Source organism: Rattus norvegicus, chromosome 9 (genome assembly GCF_036323735.1).
Source record: "Rattus norvegicus strain BN/NHsdMcwi chromosome 9, GRCr8, whole genome shotgun sequence".
Lineage (NCBI taxonomy): Eukaryota > Metazoa > Chordata > Mammalia > Rodentia > Muridae > Rattus > Rattus norvegicus.
Window position 1 is genome coordinate 83,006,993 of NC_086027.1, and position 19,598 is coordinate 83,026,590.

General features: G+C 50.3%; 1 protein-coding gene across 21 annotated transcripts in view; it reads right to left on the bottom strand.

The window, feature by feature from the left end:
* Positions 1–19,598, bottom strand: part of Tns1 (tensin 1) — a 210,940-nt gene that overhangs the window by 65,925 nt on the left and 125,417 nt on the right. For all 21 annotated transcript variants that reach the window (NM_001191810.2, XM_039083336.2, XM_063266966.1 and 18 more), the window contains 12 exon segments: positions 2,213–2,329; positions 3,609–3,674; positions 6,996–7,125; positions 7,633–7,708; positions 7,804–7,864; positions 8,213–8,325; positions 12,409–12,492; positions 13,850–13,914; positions 14,275–14,397; positions 15,344–15,394; positions 17,144–17,324; positions 18,982–19,043. In NM_001191810.2, the coding sequence (NP_001178739.1) occupies positions 2,213–2,329; positions 3,609–3,674; positions 6,996–7,125; positions 7,633–7,708; positions 7,804–7,864; positions 8,213–8,325; positions 12,409–12,492; positions 13,850–13,914; positions 14,275–14,397; positions 15,344–15,394; positions 17,144–17,324; positions 18,982–19,043 (1,129 nt within the window).

Genomic DNA, 19,598 nt, shown 5'->3' on the forward strand with positions numbered 1-19,598 from the left:
GAAAATCACTAAGGCAGGCCCTACTCCATTATGTATACAGTCCTACATGAAGAAAATACAGGGATACAAACATACAGAGGGAGGACACGTAAGGACAGGCGTACAGCAATGGCAGAGTCTGCACACTGAAGGGGCCAGCCTCAGGGACACCAGTCCTGGTCTCAGAATCCAGTGCCAGAACCATGAGACTCCACTTCTGTCACTTAAAGCACAGCTGTGGTGCCTTTTTATGGTTGCCTAAGACAGCTAAAACAATAACCCCTCCACCAAGGAATCCCCGAGACGTCAGGTACTCTCTGACCACAGTCCCCAGACAGAACTTAATTTCAGTATGGGTTCCCATCTCTTTCCTCTGCTCCTTCACTGTCTCCTGCTCCCAGACTAGACACCAATGAACCACATATTCCCCACAACTAAGGGACAAGAGGTCCCTGCTTCCTTCTCTTGACCATTAGTGACACACACACACACACACACACACACACACACACACACACACACACACACAAACTTTTTGTCCTCTGGGCCTCAGCCAGGGGCAGTACTGAAACACAGTACTGTCTTAAGCTTTGGGCTCGCTCTGGGGTCTCTAAGCCCAGTGGGGATGCAGTCCAGGGGCAGGCAGCAAGGAGCACACAGTCAGAGTACAGAGCAGCTATTCCCTGGCAACTATCCCAGCCTCAGCTCAGTCAGGCCAGGCAAGGAAAGGGACAGCAGAGCCCTGATCTACCCCCTTTGGGCAGAGGGCCAGCTTCTGTGCCTGCAAATAGGAGCCCCTCTGTCCTGATAGGACCAGTTGACCTTTTAACTAGCCCAAGGTCCTGTTGGCTCCATCTCTTTGCTAGAGGATTAGATCATGGGGTGAGGGCTACAGAGCCAGGGGCTTCCCTTGTCTGTTCCACCTATCTTCTGAACCCACCTGCTACCCCAGGTTTCCCTGTTCAGACCCTGGCCCTCTGTTCCCCTTCCCTCCCTTGGGCTGACCCCATCCATTCCTTCTGGTCCTTAATTATTCTACCTTTGATCCTTCCTCTTGGCACTTCAGAGCTCATGAAATATTTTTACGTTTATCACTGCACTGCATCTACACCAGGGAGAGATGGTGAGGCATTAAAAATGCCTTCCAATTGCCAAGTGCTCTTGTTAAAAATGCAAACTTCCCCAAAATGAGAAGCATTAAGACTGGCAGCAGTCTCGGAGACAATTCATTCTGTCCTCAGCTCTACCCCAGGCCCAGGCCACTCAGCCACTCAGAAGATGGGAACTGGGGGTGAGAGAATACAAGGGCAAGCCACTAAACTTGTGGTGCTGCACACAAATGCACTCTCATGGAACCCCTGAATTCTAATCTTCCTTCCTCTTCCAGCCTTTCTGATATCTACGGATGTCTGTAGCATGACTTTCTGAGCACAGCCATACAGGAAGCTGCCTAAGCAAGGCTAACAGGGGACATTGGTGCAGAAGTAGACAAGCGAGAGCCCCAGGCCACGTCTTTCCTCCCTAGGACCACTCTATTGCCCAAGGAAGTTCCAGATGGCTTTGGTGGGGAGAGGAAGGGGGTTGCCACTGATGTCCTTAAGAGGGCACAGCCTGGATCTGAGGGGGAAGTCATAATCTTGTCCTTCAGAAGATCTCAGTTACCTCAATTTTAAAAACAGATACAGGGGACCCTCTAGACTGCTCTAATGCTCTGCCATCCTGTGGCTGAATCAGAAAACAAACCTAGGGCCAGAGCCAAGGGGGAGCCTCAAGGTTACTTAACAAATGAATTTCACATGCTCCACCCCTCATCCTTCCTACGTATTCCAAGAGCCAAACAAATACATGGACTGGCCAGACCCCTCCGGAGCCGCCTGCTCTGAGTATGGAGTATGTTGGTGTTTTTAGCCAAGTAAAGCAGGCACAGGAACTGTACCCACTCTGTGGCTTTTTATTTCTCACATCTTGGAACCCCACACTGAGTCTCAGACATTTTTGCTGGGTCTTCATGCAGGCTGTTGTTAGACCCCCAAATACTCCATCTACATATCCATGCTCTGAGAACACAGAGAGCAGTCTGGAGTCACCCAAGGGCAGGTTCCAAAGAGATGGAACAAGGATTGACAGCTGCACTTAAAGCCACCATCCCCTCCATGGAGACTGCAGAGAACCAAGGTTCCACAGGCCAGGGCTGGCCAGTTCATAGAGAGCCTGGAAGCCAAGGGCCACCTACCTTCCATGCCATCCTCACGATGCCCATTGAAGTTGTCATAGGAATCCCATCGGATGAGGGGGTCGGAAGTGTTATAGTCTACAGATACACTGGGCCCGTTCTCCAGGTGCTCCATGCCTATGGGGAACCAGCAGGAGACAGAGGGAGAGATTAGCACGTAGTAAAACAGAAGGCTAGTGCGCTCTCCCATCCCCGAGGAACCCACTTGTCTTCTTGAATATCTAGGGTGGGACAATGACTTAGGTTGCCTGCAGACATTGGAAGTCTCAGACCAGGTCATAGGGCAAATCAGGACAAGGTACTAAAAAGGTACACACACACACACACACACACACACACACACAGAGAGAGAGAGAGAGAGAGAGAGAGAGAGAGAGAGAGAGAGAGAGAGAGAGAGGCACACATATGCGTGCACACACAAGCATATGCTAGAGAAACAAGCACCCACCCACTTTCTCATGTACAGCCCTGGGGCAGGAACAAGGGTCTGCTCTGAAAACTGGAGAAGGATGAGGGACAGGCTTATCCTGAACCACCCACAGGTGGGGATAGCAGGGAAATGACAACTGTGACATTGAAGAGGCACAAATTGGAAAGGTCATCCCAGGCCCGCCCTTGTCCCCTACTTCAGACATACATCTGCAAGAACAGGCCAGAATCAGCCCAGAAACTAGTCAGGCCATTCAAGGTAGCCTATTTTCCTTGCTTGGCAGTCCTTTCTTTAGTCTGCCCAGAATCCCTCTGCCTGTAACCTAACTTCATCTCCTCCCATTCTGCTCTCAAATAAGAGGACAAGCAACTGGTCTCTGTATTTAGAGTCCAGAAGAAGAGAGGTTGTTTATTATTAAACTGGCCTTCAGGTCGAGCCACTTCGGTTCATAAATACCCACAATCCACCCAGCACCTTTGACTGTTCTCTGGCTGTCCCTCCCATCTGCCAAGGCCCTCAGTTTCTGACTATAACAAGATGGTGACCTAAAGGGACCAGAACAGTTTAGTCACCTCAGAGCCTCACTGTCTGCAGTTACTCTTATTATACAGAAAATAAGTTGGGCTGGAGAGATGGCTCAGCGGTTAAGAGCACCCGACTGCTCTTCCAGAGGTCATGAGCTCAATTCCCAGCAACCACATGGTGGCTCACAACCATCTGTAAAGAGATCCGATTCTCTCTTCTGGTGTATCTGAAGACAGCTACAGTGTACTTATATATAATAAATGAATAAATCTTTAAAAAAAAAGAAAATAAGTCGCTGGATCAGGTGTAGCTGGGATCCTTTACCTTGGCCTGCTCTAAATCACAAGGACCATCATGTTTGTAGAGGGACAGTGTGTGTCTGCTGAGAGTGGGTCAGTGACAGGTGAGGATGTGGGGAAGGGATGACAACTAGGTCTATACCTTGGATTTTCTCTGGTCCATAGGAAAAGACAAACTCCACTTTGCCATAGTCAGGAAATCGATCATCTGAAAGAAAGGGAAAACAGAAAATGGACCACAGATCCCCAAAGAGAAAGGTTTCTCCTAGAAAAGATTTCAGTCATACCTGCATACATGGTTAATAATACAATAACCTGTCTACATTTGCCTTTTACACAGAGGAAGCTGTACATGCATAGTGAAAAAAATATTTTGAGACAGCCTCTTATGTAGCCCAGGCTGGCCCCAAACTCACTATATAGCTAAGGATGGAATTCAACCGCTTGCCCTCCTTCTCCCTCCATCCCTTGAGTGGTGAAATTTTGGGGATCAGGCCTTCCCAAGCATGTTAGGCAAGCACACTATCAACTGAGCTTCGTCCTCAGGCCCATCTCCCATTGAAACTATAGGTCCCACCCTTGCCAGAATTCTACTTCCTGAGGCAAACACAACCCTTCCGGTTTCTGACTACAGTATTCCATTTGTAGCACTCTAAGACACAGACACCATTTGCACCACTATTTCTAGAAATCAGTTCTAAGTAACCCCCTTGCCTCAACACTATAAAGGTGAACTATTTGTCTCCCATTATTCCCACCTCTCCCCCTCCCCCTTTTAATACAGGGTCAGGATAGATTTGAACTCAAAATCCTCCTGCCTCAGCCTCTTGAGTACTAGGGTTACAAGCATACTCTATCTACCACACCCAGCCTCGTTTCTTCTTAATTCTGAGTAGGATTCTATGTATTTCATTGATTCCTTCAGACACATATGCTGCCTAGTTTTATGCCAACTTAATACAAGCTAGAGTCACTGAAGAAGAGGAAGCCTCAACTGAGAAAATGCCTCCATACGACTGGGCTGTGAGTGAGCCTGTAGGGAATGTTCTTAATTAGTGATTGATTGAGGAGGGCCCAGCCCATTGTGGGTGGTACCATCTCTGAGCTGGTAGTCTTGGATTCTATAAGAAAGCAGGCTGAGAAGCACAAGGCCCTGGGTTCGGTCCCCAGCTCCGGAAAAAAAAAAAAAAAAAAAAAAGAAAGCAGGCTGAGCAAGCCATGAGGAGCAAGCCAGTTAGCAGCACCCCTCTGTGGCCTCTGCATCATCTCCTGCCTCCAGGTTCCTGCCCTGCTTGAGTTCCTGTCCTGACTTCCTTTGATGATGAACTGTTATGGGGAAGCATAAACAGAATAAACCCTTTCCTCCCCAACTTGCTTCCAGCCCTGTGGTGGTTTGAATATTCCTGGCCAGGGAGTGGCACTATTAGGAGTTGTGACATTGTTGGAGGAAGAGCTTCACTTTGCAGGTGAGCTTGGATACCTTCTTCCTAGGTAACTAGAAGATAGTCTCCTGGAGGCCTTCCAATCAAGATGTAGAACTCTCAGCTCCTCCTGCGCCATGCCTGCCTGGATGCTGCCATGTACCTACCTTGATGATAATGGACTTAACTTCTGAACCTGTAAGTCAGCCTCAATTAAATGTTGTCCTTTATAAGAGGTCATGATATCTATTCACAGCAATGGAAACTCTAACTAAGGCAAACCCCAAGTTGTTCATGGTGTTTTGTCATGGTAATAGTAACCCTAACTAGGATAGATATTGGCAAGGCTTCTTTTTGTGTGTCTGTTGATGCTCAATGGTTCTTCTGACTAGCACCATGCAAGAGGAAACTGGGAACCCTCCCACAATATCACATCCCTCTGTGTCTCCTCAACTTAGTTTGGATTTTGTTGGCTCCACCTTCATCTCCCCCCTCAAGATTGATTATAATCTGTCCTGAAACTCAGGCCTCCAATGTCAGTCTTTCTGGCTTGCATGCAAAGAGGTCTCACAGAACAACCTTCTCCCCATGTGTCAGAGTACACAGGAGGGCCACCCCTCCTATCTGGCCCCTCCGTGTGCTTTCTGCCTGAGCCTCAGCTGGCCTAGATCACAACCACTGCTTGTAGCCAGAGAGTCCAACAAAGATGACGTCTATTTTGTGGGACTCCATCATGCTCTGCATGTGTTCATCTCTATGCACACCAATCCACTCTTGTTTGTGTTTCTTCCATGAGACCATGGACTCTCAAAGGCAGGGTTTAACTGTTTTCTCTTTGCATCTCCAGGATCTAGAACATGTTTAACATGTGTCAACACACAAGTGATGCTTGGTGGATGGGTGGTGAGGTGAGTGAGTGTACTAATGGGAGGATAGTGAATGTATGTGTGGACGAATGTATATATGCATTAACAGGTGAGTAACTGTGGATGGATGGATGGATGGATGGATGGATGGATGGATGGATGGATGGATGATGGATGAGAACGAATGGATAGATTGCAGTATAGATAGGAGGATGGCTGTCTGGATAGATAGATGAGTGGATGATGGATGAATGGATAGATGGTGGATGGATGGATGAGAACGGATGGATAGATGGCTGTATAGATAGGAGGATGGCTGTCTGGATAGATAGATGAGTGGATGATGGATGAATGGATAGATGGTGGATGGATGGATGAGAACGGATGGATAGATGGCTGTATAGATAGGAGGATGGCTGGATGGCTAGATGAGTGGATAATGATGGATGGATGGATGGATGGATGATAGATGAATAAATAGGCGGACAGACCAATGTGTAGAAAACAGAACAAATATGCAAGTGGATAGATGAAAGAAGGATGAATAATGGTGTGTTGATAGGTAATTAAGAGATTGAATGTGCAAATGGATGCAAGCATGAATCTGTGTGTGTGCGCATGTGCGTGTGCATGCACATGTACGTGTATTCCAGGCCTGAAGATGATTTAGACAGAGCCTTAAGTGGGTAAAGATTCCAGCCTCCCTTGACCAAATTTCTTCTCCCTTATTGCCACCATCCCTATGTACATGCATCCCTCCTGAGGGATACTTGTTTCCTGCCTCAGCTGGCCCCACAAGACATTTTAGCATTATTAAGACAAAAACCACATCATGTTTCACTTTGATTCCAGCACTTAATACTGACCCTGATATTAGGACACCTGGCAATGCTAGAAAACTGACTCCCAGTGGTCACATGGGACTAGGCAGATAGAAAAAGGAGACAATATGGAGCAAGCCCTAGAGAAAACTGGGAGGCACAAAACATCCCAAAGGTCCTAGGGTGCAGGGATGGACCAGAAAGGAGCTGAGCTTGATCTCTTACAACCTGAATTCCTAGACCACCCCAACCTCAGTCCTGACCAGTCATATTATCCTTTAGTCCCTCACACTATCATCCCTGAGACTTAACAAATCGCAAGGCTCAGAGAAGATGGTCCCTGCATCTGCTACATCATCTCACATTGGGTTTCTCCCCTGTTACAAGAACCCCTGATCCTGCCCCCTGTCAGGGAACCCACCTTTGAAGGCCTCATCCAGATCTTCCTTCCCAAAAACGACCCCCAAGTCATGGATGGCACAGGTGTGGAACTGCACTCGGAAGATGACGTCTCGAGCCGGGCTCCGGAACTTCTTATGATAACACTTCAGCTGCAAGGGAAGGGGGCGAAGGGGAGGGGAGGGCAAGTCTCATGGAGAATCCTGACTGGTTTCATCGGCTAAGTCCCAAGTCTCAGCCCAACCCATGAGAGAGAGGTCACCAAAAACAAAAACAAAAAACAAACCCTCAGAACATTTTGGGAAACTTCTAGAACATAAGAGGTATGCATACAAAGAGGAAATGTGGCCTTAAACTACAGCCAGCAGGATTGGGATTAGGACTGGGAGTGTCTTTGTCACCAGTCTAGAGCTAGAAGGTCACAGTTCACACTGAGTGACAGTTCCCTGGAGATGTCCCAGAGTAAAATATGAAGCTAGAAGAAGAACATCCTGTCCAAGGAGGAAGTTAGACCATGACAACGTGAGCCTGCAAGGGATACAGGAGCCCACAGTTCTAACCCAATGGCCTACAAGGGGACAGTTGCATGTCCTATGTCCCCAGGGTAGGGCAGGGACAGGACAAGAGAAGGGACACTTGAAGAGGAGGGTGGAGCTCACCAAGATGTCTCCTTTCAGGAGCAGCCCTGGTTCGATGGTGATACAGATGCTGGCCTGGCTGTCTCCAGGGATGTTGCTGAGGAAGAGAGGTGGTGAGAGAGCTCTGCTGAGGAAACAGGCTCAGCTCTCCCTTCCTCCTGCCCCACCCCTGCACCTTCACAGACTACTTACTAAATGCCAGATGTGTACACAGGTTGCATGGCTTGGTAGATGCGAAGAAAGGGCCGGCACCCTGTGGAGAAGGAGAGGTGAGTGTGAGAGGTGAGTGTGAGAGGTGAGTGTGAGGTTACATCCAGAAATGGTTGGAGGAATGAGGGTCAAAGGGAAAAGGAAAGGAGGGAAAGAGAAAGAGAGAAGGAAGGGAACAAGATCATAAAGAAAGTCTAACGTCCCTTCTAAGGCACTTTAAGTAGGCAAACCATCGACTCCTCGTATCTTCTGCCACCAGGCATGGCCAAGTCAACCTGACATCACAGAGGAGTCGGGCTGACCCTCACACAAGACCAGATGACACTACAGCTCGACACCCAAGGCCACCAAGAAGGAAATACAGGCTGGAGGGAAGGGATGGGGCAGGTACCTCCTTTAGACTCAAAGTTGGGGATGCCGTGCATGATAACATGGTGCAGAAACAAAGGCTTGTTGTTCATTTTGATGGAGCCGGAGAGCAGGCCGCTGAAGTAGTGCACATATCTGCGAGGAATAAGGGGTCATTAGTAAAGGGACTGTGTAGTCCCCTCCATCCATCCGCCCACCCACCTATCCACCCACCCATCTACCCACCTACCCACCCATCCATCCACCCACCCACCCACCCACCCACCCATCCATCCATCCATCTGTCTACCCACCCATCCACCCACCCACCCACCCACCCATCCACCCACCCACCCACCCACCCATCCATCCATCCATCCACCCACCCACCTATCCACCCACCCATCTACCCACCCACCCACTCAACTGTGTATCCACCTACCCAACCCACCAAACTATCCACACATCCATCCATCCACCCACCCACCCACCCACCCATCCACCCACCCACCCACCCACCCATCCACCCACCCACCCATCCATCCATCCACCCACCCACCCACCCACCCATCCACCCACCCACCCACCCACCCATCCACCCACCCACCCACCCACCCATCCACCCATCCATCCATCCATCCATCCATCCATCCATCCATCCATCCATCCACCCACCCACCCATCCATCCATCCACATATTTATCTATCTCTTCATTCTTTCTTTAAGAACACCACTCTAGGCTGCCATCTACCTCCATATACATGACACATTCACCCACCCAGGCCACATGGTAGCTGAGTTTTCCCAGCCAGAGCAGGCCTCCAAACTTGCTGAGTTCCAGGAGGAAAAGAACAAAAACACTGAAAATTTCAGAGCCTGGAGCCCACTTGGCGTTCTCTAGCGCTCCCTGGTGGTAAACATGAGCATCTCTTTCATGTCTCATTCCCAGCCCCAAGCATCACACAAATCAGGTTGCCCAACCAAACCTTCCTAATAGCTTACTAAGCCAAACCTTGCTTATGACTATTCTCATAGGCCCTGATTCTCACACACACACACACACACACACACACACACACACACACACACACACAGAGAGAGAGAGAGAGAGAGAGAGAGAGAGAGAGAGAGAGAGAGAATAAACAGCAAAAGTTTGATAACTGCAGTGCTTGTTTTATTTCTTGCTAAATGTATGGAATTTTCCACATTAACTTCTTTGCTTGGGATCTGAGATAATTAACTTCCAATAAGTATCCAAACTCTAAGTTGGTTTGTAGTTGGGTTTTTACTTTGTTTCTTTGTGGGTTTATTTATGGTGTGTGTGTGTGTGTGTGTGTGTGTGTGTGTGTGTGTGTGTGTGTGTGTTACGCTAGAAATTGGGCCTAGGGTACCCTGCATGCTAAGCAGTCAACAGACGGAACTACAGAAACAGCTCTAGAAACCTTCAGTTCTTCCAATAAAAATCTTGCTGCTAGAACAGAAAGACTGAGCCATCTTGTTTCTTTCCAACAGAGGTAGAAAACCAGGTCCAGAAAGAGTTGTGATCTCACAAATCAGGGGGTGGGAGAGAAGGAACGAAGTCTAGACTTCACAGCATCTCCGAACGAACCACAGGTCAGCCCTCTGGTACTGACTGGTTGACATTTCCTCCTTTCTGATTCGCTAGAGAACCAGGTTGAACCAGACAAACCAATCAAATGCAACCTGAATTTCTACAAGAGCCAATAGCTCCACAGGGGGGCAAGACTCTAATTATGACAGCAGAAGACCTCTCTCCACCCCCATCTCCTGGCCCCTTGGCCCTCCTCCAGGCCCCAGGCCCTGAGCCTGGGTGGGGCCATCTCAGCCTCCCCTAGCAAGATAATCTGATGGGCATTGCCAGCTCCTATTCAGGGCCCTGTCTAGCCCCCCTGGCCTGTTACTCAAACCGGAAACCTGGAATGGCAGGTTCCCATCAGATCTCCTGACCAGGCCAACAGGATGTGTCTGTGTTCTGGGGACAATGAGTCCGAGGGCGGGTGACAATGAGTGGGTGACCTACAGGCAAAGCCCCTCCCACTCACTCCTTGCTCTTCCCTGTCCAACTGCCGGGTTCCCTGCAAGCAACACTGACAAGGAAGCGGAGGGAAAGTGGCGGGGAATGTTCCGGAAGCCAACAGCTGCACTTTCTCATGTGTGTAGAGAGGGTGGCTTGCCCCCAAAAAACACACTGGCCCATGGGATCTGTTGGCAGACACGCATAACTCACGCTGTCAGATTCACATGGCAACTGCACTGTGTGCAGGCATGTGAGAACTGGACCTCTTCTCTTTCTCATTAGGGGAAGCTTGGTCTCTGCTGTTCAGCATCACAGTGACTGTTCAGCCCAAGCCTCAGTGATCGCACAGCAATGGTCCACATCCCTAGTCATAACTAGACTGTAACCTTCAGAATCAAAGGTGACTAAGATCAAGCTGTCAGTGCACATGACCAACCCCCAGGAGCTGGTGCATGGTCTCAGACCCGCACTGAAGGCTTCTAGGAGGCCAGTAATCAGTAAGGATGTGCTGTTGGAAGGTGCTAGGCTCCTGGGTACCTGGCGAGTACTCCTGTACTTTTATTTGGGCTTCTAACTACAATGGCAATAGTCCTCGGAAGTGACTGCAGCTCCTATCCAGATAAGCAAGATAGGGACACAGGTGCATGTTGGGGATCCTCACAGCTAATTTCTCAGGGGCTCCAAAAGCCATCGGGGCCTTTAGCCTCCAGCCTTCCTGCCTGTCTTCCCAGGCCCCCTACCCTTGGCCAGGTTCCCCCATTTTCACCCTGCACACTCGGACTTTACTCTGGCATGAGTCACTTTGAACCAGACCTGTGGTTGCCCATCACTCTAGCAGCCATGGTTTGAAGTTTCTTCAAAACCACCTGTTGGGATCTGCAGCAATCATCTGTTTGTAAGCAAGCAGTTGTTCACTAGAAGCTTGCCCACACGTGTCTTTGTGTAGAAGATTTAGTGCCTCACCCTTGGTGTGAGCAAGGGGCTGAGCCATTGCAGGCAGGTCCACACCAGAATTCCTACTTTTTACGTCTCCAGCCTAGGCTTGGGCTTGCCATGACTGCAGCCTCCCCATAACTAGGTGGCCCTAGATGCTGCCCATGGCCTCCTGTTGGTCAGACATCATTGAGTCAGGTGTCATCCACAGGCAGATCCCTGCTAGGTAGCAGGTAGCATTGACAGATGAGACCCTGACTCCCAGCCTCCCAGTCCTACACCTGCATTCTAACTCAGCCACCACTCACTCACTGGGGCCCCTCGCTCTACCCTGACCCCAAGCTTCTCATAGGCAAAAGAAGGATGCCTTGGGTATCACCACTGCCCCAATTAGAGCTTCAGAGTCTAGAGACTCCCCTAGAGTCTTCCCTAGAGACTCCAGGCTGTCTCCATAAAAACAGCCAGTTCTCTCTGTCACCCTCAATGCCAGAGCACTCTCCAGCATGGGTCTTCTCTTTGTCCCCTCCCTTCTCTCTCTTCTTTTTCTCTTTCCCCTTCTCTATCCATCTCTTCTGTCTTTCCTCTCTCCCTATCCCTCTGTTTCTGCCTCTCTGTATTCTCCCCCAACCTCTGTCCTTCTCTGTCTCCAACTCTCCCCTCCTTCCCATCTGGCTTTTTTGGGGGGTAGGGTCACTTGTTTAATGCCTATGTTCTAAAAAGAACCACAGCTCCCCCAGGAAAAGGAAGGGACACTGGATGTCCCAGTACCCACTGCTACAGCAGAGTTCCTCAACCTTGGCAATGAACAACCCATCTGGTCCTGCTTCCTGTCTGGGCTATTATTATGACACCCCAGTAAGAATGTGTGGCTGGGGCCCTTAGCAAAACATTATAAACCCTCCCAGGAGAAGGTGTCCCTTATAGAGCTATCTATTAACTAACTCCCAGGACAGGTATTAGGGACATCAATCTACATGTACATGCTGGCATGACCCCTCCAGGGCCACCCAAGAACAGCATGCGTCTACTTTATGTGGGCACCTTCTCTCCGACAGCCATGCCATAACAGAATGTTTTCTGCTAGTTGGTTAGAGCCAAAGCCAACTGACACGCCAACCTGTGGGCACCACCATACCTGTGCCACTGCAGACTAAATGCCTGCGCTTAGTACACCCTTAACTAAGTAGATGTCCACCCCTGAGAGTGCACAGGGCCAGTTATCCACCATAGGGCATGCACACACTGAGCCTGGAGTCCAGGCACCCACCTCCTCTGGGATGGCTGGCCAATGGGCACGATCTTGTCCTCATAGAATCTCTTCATTGCAAACCTGTCAAGAGCCTGGTCAGCACTGTGGGGAGACACAAGACAGTCAGAAAAGCCCAGGCCGGGGTTGGGGATTTAGCTCAGTGGTAGAGCACTTGCCTAGCAAGCGCAAGGCCCTGGGTTTGGTCCCCAGCTCCGAAAAAAAGAAAAAAAGAAAAAAAGAAAAGCCCATGCCTATACCCAGGGACCTCTTGTCCCCTTCCTCAGATCCTCCCAGGCTTGCATAGCCCCTTAGTCAATCTTAGTCACCATGGAAGGACAAACTCCACTGAGAAGCCTTCAGGAAGAACATGCTCAAGCTTCTCCAATCTGTAGGGCACAGCACTCAGTCAGGAGGTCTCCAGCCTGGCAGCCTATCTCTAGACTGCTATTAATTGGCTCCAGGGGCATAATCCTTTCCATCAAACCTCATCCCTCTCATCAAATGAGGTTTAAAGGAGATTGGATGAGGTGACACCCATTAAGAGTTTGGCAGCCATGGGTGCATTCGTGTCCACTCAGCAGACACGAGGCTGGGCCAAGACCCTCCACACAGCATACAGAGATAATTCTGGCATTCCAACAACTTTCAATCCTGTTTAGAGTAAATGCAAACTCCTCGTTAAGGCCAGCAAGGCCATTGCTCTCTGTTACCTAACTGTCCCTAAGCTGTCTCTGACTCTATATTCACCAGTTCTCTTTTTCCTACCCACAGCTCCTCTCTAAGACCAACAGAAATCCTTTAGGACTTCAGAGTCACAGGTCCCCTGGCCACATGCCCCCAGTCACTTCTGGTCTCTATGTTTTCACAGCCACAATCATGTTGCTGAGGGACTTGATTGGTATTTGAAGCCCTCAGGGGCAGGCCTGGGCTGTAATCTCTACATTCTTCCAAGCACCATTATAACAAGGTGCTGGACACAGCAGCCTCTGGGCAGCCATGCTAGATGAACAAGCCTTCAGCCTCTGTGCTGAGTGAGGTCAGAATGGGATCTATGTACTGGCTGGTTCCTGTTCTTTCTCCCAAACACCCAGGCAAAAAGGCAGTCCCACAGGCTTGAGGTAACTACCAGCTCGTCCCCTGGACCCAATTCTGATGCCGTATCTCTTTCTGACTCCTTCCCAGATCATCAAGGGAAACAGGAGGCAACTGAGGGAGAATGAGTAACCCAAGGCTGTGTGGGTGTCTTCCACACAGGAGAAGGTGTTCCACCATCTCCAGCTGATTCTATCCTGCCTCAGAGCTGGGGGCATTTCTCTAGCTCTGGGGGCTCCTGTACCTCTCATCTATCCTGGTCCTCCGTCTGAGGGCAGCTCCTTGCCTCAAGAAGGCAAAGACCATGCAGGTGGGAGGGGGTGTCCCCACACCAATGCCCAGAGGACGGAGACCGCTGACCTCTCACCTGGCTGAAATGTTGCTGTAGTGCATATATGCTGCAATGACGACCCCAATCCTTCCTCGGTTTCCCTGAAAGAGGCAAAAGACAGTCATTGGTTAAACAGGCTCTGCTGTTCGAAGTCTATCCAGAAGCCTGGGGGCCAAGGGCAGGAGAGAAGGGTGCTGTTCTGGAGAAAGAGGAACACTGGGGAGGGAGGCAGGAGGACAGCAGTCAGAAAAGCCAGTGCACCCTCCACTGCTAGGAACGTAAGTCACTGCCCTGCCCCCATTTGTTGGAGATAGGCTCTTGGGCAGAAGCTGTCATGTTCTAGAATGGAAAACAGAAATGGGTGGGTGAACACAGTCGCATAATCTGAACTCTCAGGTAGGTGTGCACACACAGTTGTACACACACAGGTACATGCACACAAGTACAGCCCCTGCTCTGACCTTGTTGTGGAGAACGACGACATTGTGGGGGTCTGCATTGAGCCAGGTGTCCATGGCCTTACAGACACTGCATATCTTCTCCAGAGCTGGTGTGTGCAGGTCAGGCCAGCCAAATTCCAGGACCTATGATTGAGATGTAAGTAAGAAAAGGAAAGCCTAGGCACTCCATCAAGTCAGCCAGAACAATGCAGGAAGAGTCACCAGCAGCTAGGCCTCTGCTCTTAACCTGCTTGTCCGGCTGAGAGACAAGGCTTAAAGAGCAAAAGCCATGACCTGGGACCCAGGCTCAAAGTAGGGTCTGAGGCAAGCCATATCCCTTTCCCAGAAATATTGTCCTCACAGGGGTGTGCCAAGGTTTACAAAGTGAGACTGTGATCTCAAAGCTTCCAGAAAGGCCTGAGCCCAGCTCTCCAAGCTCCCCTCCAAGGCCAGTTCAAGGCTGACAGGGTGTCAGAGGAAACGAAAGGGCCCCTAATGCTCACAGCCCTTTGGATATACAGACTGCCCATTCCCAGGCCTCTGAGAGAAGTCTGAAGTGTACAGAAGCGGGGCTTCCCAGTGGCCTTCAGCCCTCAAGGCCTCCTGGAGCCCTCTCTAATTTCACAAAACACTAAATGAAAAGAGCTGCTATTTGGCAGGGTCCACAGAACATGCCTAAGCCAGCTGTCCACTTTCAGAGACATGATCTGAGGCCCAGAGCAATCTGTTGCTTGCTTAACATCCCATAATGACAGGCACCAGAATCCAAAATAGAAGCCAAGGTCCCCAGCAAAGTCTCTAAAAGACCCACTTAGCAAGCAAAGTAAACCCTGGGGACAGGCACATATAGAAAAGACACAACCCAAGCCCCACTGTGTATTCCCCCCACATGTGTATCTCCCCAGGGCAGATGAGGTCAGAAAACACTATGTGAAATTTCAGTAGTTGGTACTATATAGTCCATTTTGCAGATCTGAGATGCCCTTGAACTTGGAACTGTCATGGCACCAACATATGAAGGGGCGTGTTCTCTCTCCCAATAGCCCAGGCTAAGCCAGGCCTAGTCTTCCCAAAACAGCCACAGACTCACCTTAGCATGGAGCTTTGTGATGTCAGGCCTCTGCTCAGAGAGGTTGAATAGCTAGAAAGAGACAAAGGGAGAGACCGGAAGAGTGAGTGGGAGGAAGTTGGAAGAGAGAGTTTGTCCCCAGTTGTCAGGAGCCTGGCCACAGACCAGCCATGAGCTCTTGGACTCCTATACCTGCTGTCACTCTCTCCCCTAATAGAAATTTCCACCGCAAACATATGTTGGCCAACGGGATCAGCAGTGAGTTCTCAGGAAAGGTGGAGGCTGCCACACTCAGCCGGGCCCCTTGCAAGTGAACATCCTGAACTTGGGATGAGAAGAGATGGAGCCCTGCCCACTGGTGCGGAGTGATAGTGGGTGTCGTCTCTGGCTTTAGGACCAAATCCCCCAACAAGACTGCTTCTCAGTCTTCTACCACATGGAGTCTACTCACATCCCACAGCCTACCCTGCCTCCTATGTTCCTTGACCCCCTAAAGGGCTGTGCAGAATTGCCCACCTCTAACTCATGACCACAGTTTGTGTCACATACCAGGAGGAGAGGGGACAGACTCTTGAATGGGCAGAATGGAGGGGGCTTCGGCAGAACACAGACATCCTAGAACTCTGCATTTCTAAAGCCAAAGGACTCCAGATACTCCGAGTACTATTAAGGAACACATTTAAATGACATTAACAATGTCACTAAGCTGGCTTCATTCCCTCAGCAACCCCCATGTTGCAGAAGGGAAAACTAATGACCAAGACCATACATTCAGCTATCACAGAGGTGGAATAAAAACCCAGGACTTCCTGGTATTTAAAGCCAGGAACTACACAGTACTCAGCACAGATGATGGATGGATTACTACAGAGGCCTTCAACATGCATGTCCATTCAGAGCTACAGAATCTGGGACCTTTGGAAGTAGTTAGGGATCTTATTAGGAGACATTCTTGGATACAGGGTGATCTAAGACTAACAACCAATGCCCTTATCACCAGAAGGTGGAAGCAGAACATAGAGCGATGTGGCCACAAGCCAGGGAATGCCTGGGAGTGCTCGGAGAGGCCAGGAGAGAGAAAGAGGGAAGGAAGCAGTTTTCTCCAAGATTCAGGGGAGCACAGCCTCCCTGACACCCAGATGCCCAGCCTCCAGAACACACTCCTGTCATTAAGCCACAGTGTGTAGCCATTTGTTCCAGTAACCCCAGCACCCTTGTGCAACCTCCTCAGCCTAGCTCTGTTAAACATGGCAGGCAGCAACCAGGGGCTCAGAGCCAGCAGTCCAGCCCCTACATGGCTCCCTTGAGCAAGGACCTGAGGTTCCCTCCAGGGATAGCCACCTTCCTGCTATAGAAAAAATCTCTGCCACCCATCTCCTCAACATCAGGTAACCCTAGCCAGCCACAGGGTTCCCAAAACTATACATGGCCAAGTCTGCCCCAGGGCTTCCACCAGAAGCAGCCCCACACAGACTTCAACCTTCTCTCTCCAGGGCTGTTCTGAAGGTGGTCCACAGTACGGGCTCAGCAACGTAAGCCTGAGTCCTTATTCTCTTCTAGTCTGCCCACCAGCACATTCGCACATTCTCACAATCATGTACGCGCACTCACGAGTGGTCACACGTCTTCAGGCTCAAATAACACACACTTGGCTCCACTCAATCGCATGTGCTCTCCTGAGAATCAGCTCTCTGAGATAGAGTGAAGCCCTGGGCCTTGCAGGATGTCCGGGGTAAGGAAGGGAAGGGTGCTAGCATGGGGAACGGGCAGAGACTCGCGGCATACAGGAAGTGAGCAAGAGGAAGGGTAAGGCCCACCTACCAGGTAGTTGCCCCCATGCTTGGACTTCAGCATCTGAGCCACTTCACGGAGGTTGCTGCGGAAGTTCTCCTCATTAGCTGTGCTGGGGAAGGACACGGCGATGATGCGTTCGGTGATATACACCAGGTCCAGCTCACAGCTGTCTTCCATGGCTCGGCTCACACTCAGGTTTCTAGAGAGACTGGGTAGACAATGGGTCCAGGTCAGAACCAGGAATCCAACCCCGTCTCTAATACCCAGTTAGTCAGGCGCAAGTTCCTAATAGGATCCTAATGGGGAAAGATTGACTAGGATGGGATCCAGGGATCCTGGAGCAGAGCCCTGGCTACCTCCATGCACTCAAACTGAGAAGGAAGACAGGAAGCCTCCCTGGGGAAGGGGGCAACTCAGGTGATAATGCTCACATGGGCTGGAGCTGAGCCAGAGTCCAGGCACATTCCAGCCTCCCTAAGACAGGCTGACCCCAGCTCTCCCTGAAGAGATCATTCTTGGCCCAAGTCTCCCTCATTCCTAAAGACCAGAGAAGTAAGAGTGCTGGATGTTTGCTGCAGTGGTGGCAAAGGCAAGAAACACAGGAGCACCCAGAGCACCCGGGTTAGCAGCTGTGGCTCCCCTGGACGCAAGGTGAGAGAAGCAAGGAAACTCACAGCTTTAAACATCAGCTTTTCTACCAGAGGAGGTAGCCTGCTGGGACAGCTCTTCCCCATCCTCCTCCTCCCTCCTCATCCAAGGTGTACTTCTCCCATGAGGAGTGGGCAGCATTCCGTATTTCGCTAACCTTTGCTGTACTATAGCAATATGGGGTTGAGGCTGGAGCCAGTTTAAAGTAGCAGATCCTTTGGCCCTGGTGACAGAAAGCCCTGGGACATCAAGGAGCCTAGAAATATCTAGATTCCACCAGAGTTGAAAGTCAAGACTTGGACTTAAATTCCAATCACTTCTGACCCTCTTCCATGTCAGCAAGGCTGGGCTAGAGCTCTGACTACTGGTCTACCTGGTACCTACACATTTACCTCACACAAAGTAACCTGAGTACCCTGCATTCTCCATAGTGCTTTAGTCCTGACTCTAAAGGTTCTACACCCTCACAGCCTGTTTCATTCTGGCCTTTCCCTCTGAGAGGCAGGGGAAGGAGAGAGGTCAAGATAGGCATGAGTAAGAGGTGGCCATCCTGGGGTGGTGACCAACCAGTTCCACTGTCAGGATGGTTTCCAAGAAAGATACAAAGGCACAACAGTGCCATCCGCTGGACAAGATTGGCATCACAGCTCTAGACGTACCACGCTGTGGTGGAGAAGGGGAGCAGGGAGGGGCATGTTTAAAAGGCAACCTTGATCTACAGAAGCTGTTGGCAGAAACCACAGCTGGCATCCTTAGACATTTTGTGAGGCTCAGAGTGAAGGTAAGGAAGAAGAAGGTAGAGCGTGAGCAAAGCCTGGAGTTCTCCTGAGTGCTCTTTTCCTGTGTGTCGAACGATCGCTCTACAGAGACCTCCCGAGATTAAAGACCTCATCCACAAAGAGTCAGAGCCAGCATGGGCCTTGATGGTGGCCAGCCCTGAGGGTCACTTCCGGGCAGTGGATGACCTTGAGCAAGTTACAGCAGACACTCAGCAACTCATTTTCCAATACACAGACCTTCAGTGCCATTACAAGGACTAATGAGCTAATGCGGGAAAATATAGAGTCCACCTCAAGGTCTGGTTTGGATCTCACAGTGATGAAGGCCAAGGGCCACCAACTCCAGGCCGCTCACTGGGGCTGTACAGCATCAGTCTCAGGATCCAGGATGGGACACAAGAATGCCCATAGCCCACTCCTTCCCCATGTGCCAAGTACCTGATAGGCTGTGGCTGTGGCTGTGGCTGTGGCTGTATGCTTGGAGAAACTCTCATGGAGCCCTGGAAAAGAGAAAATGCACAGTATTACAAGAGACAGGGGAGCACAGGAAGGGAGGAGCAGAGGGGACGCTAGGTCATGGCCACACAGAGATCCTCCACGACCAACACTCCATCCTCACCATTGTACCACCCAGCCACAAAAAAACAAAAGCCAAAACTACCTGCTGTGGGAAGGGCAGGCAGATAGAAAGAGGAAATCTCGGATACAGACATACAGCCACCTGAGTGGCTCCCCTGCTCTGGAGACGCGCTCACCAACAGTGGCTGGATTGGCAGAAGCCTACCTCGCCCTAACTCACCAGGCATCATGATAGTAACCTCAACTAGAGATCACAGACGGCAACTGCCTATGCTCGGGAAAAGCTAAGGGTGTCTACACTTGGGCCAACTCTGAGCCTGTGTCCTCTGTCACCGTCATCCCTCACGCCCCCTCCTCCAAAGCCACAACACCGAGTTACTGGATCAATGGAAACCTTTGAGACAGAGCAGCGGGTGTGTGATTTATAAAGGGAATCCAGGGACCTGTGCTTCTAAGGATCTGTGTCCGTATACTGG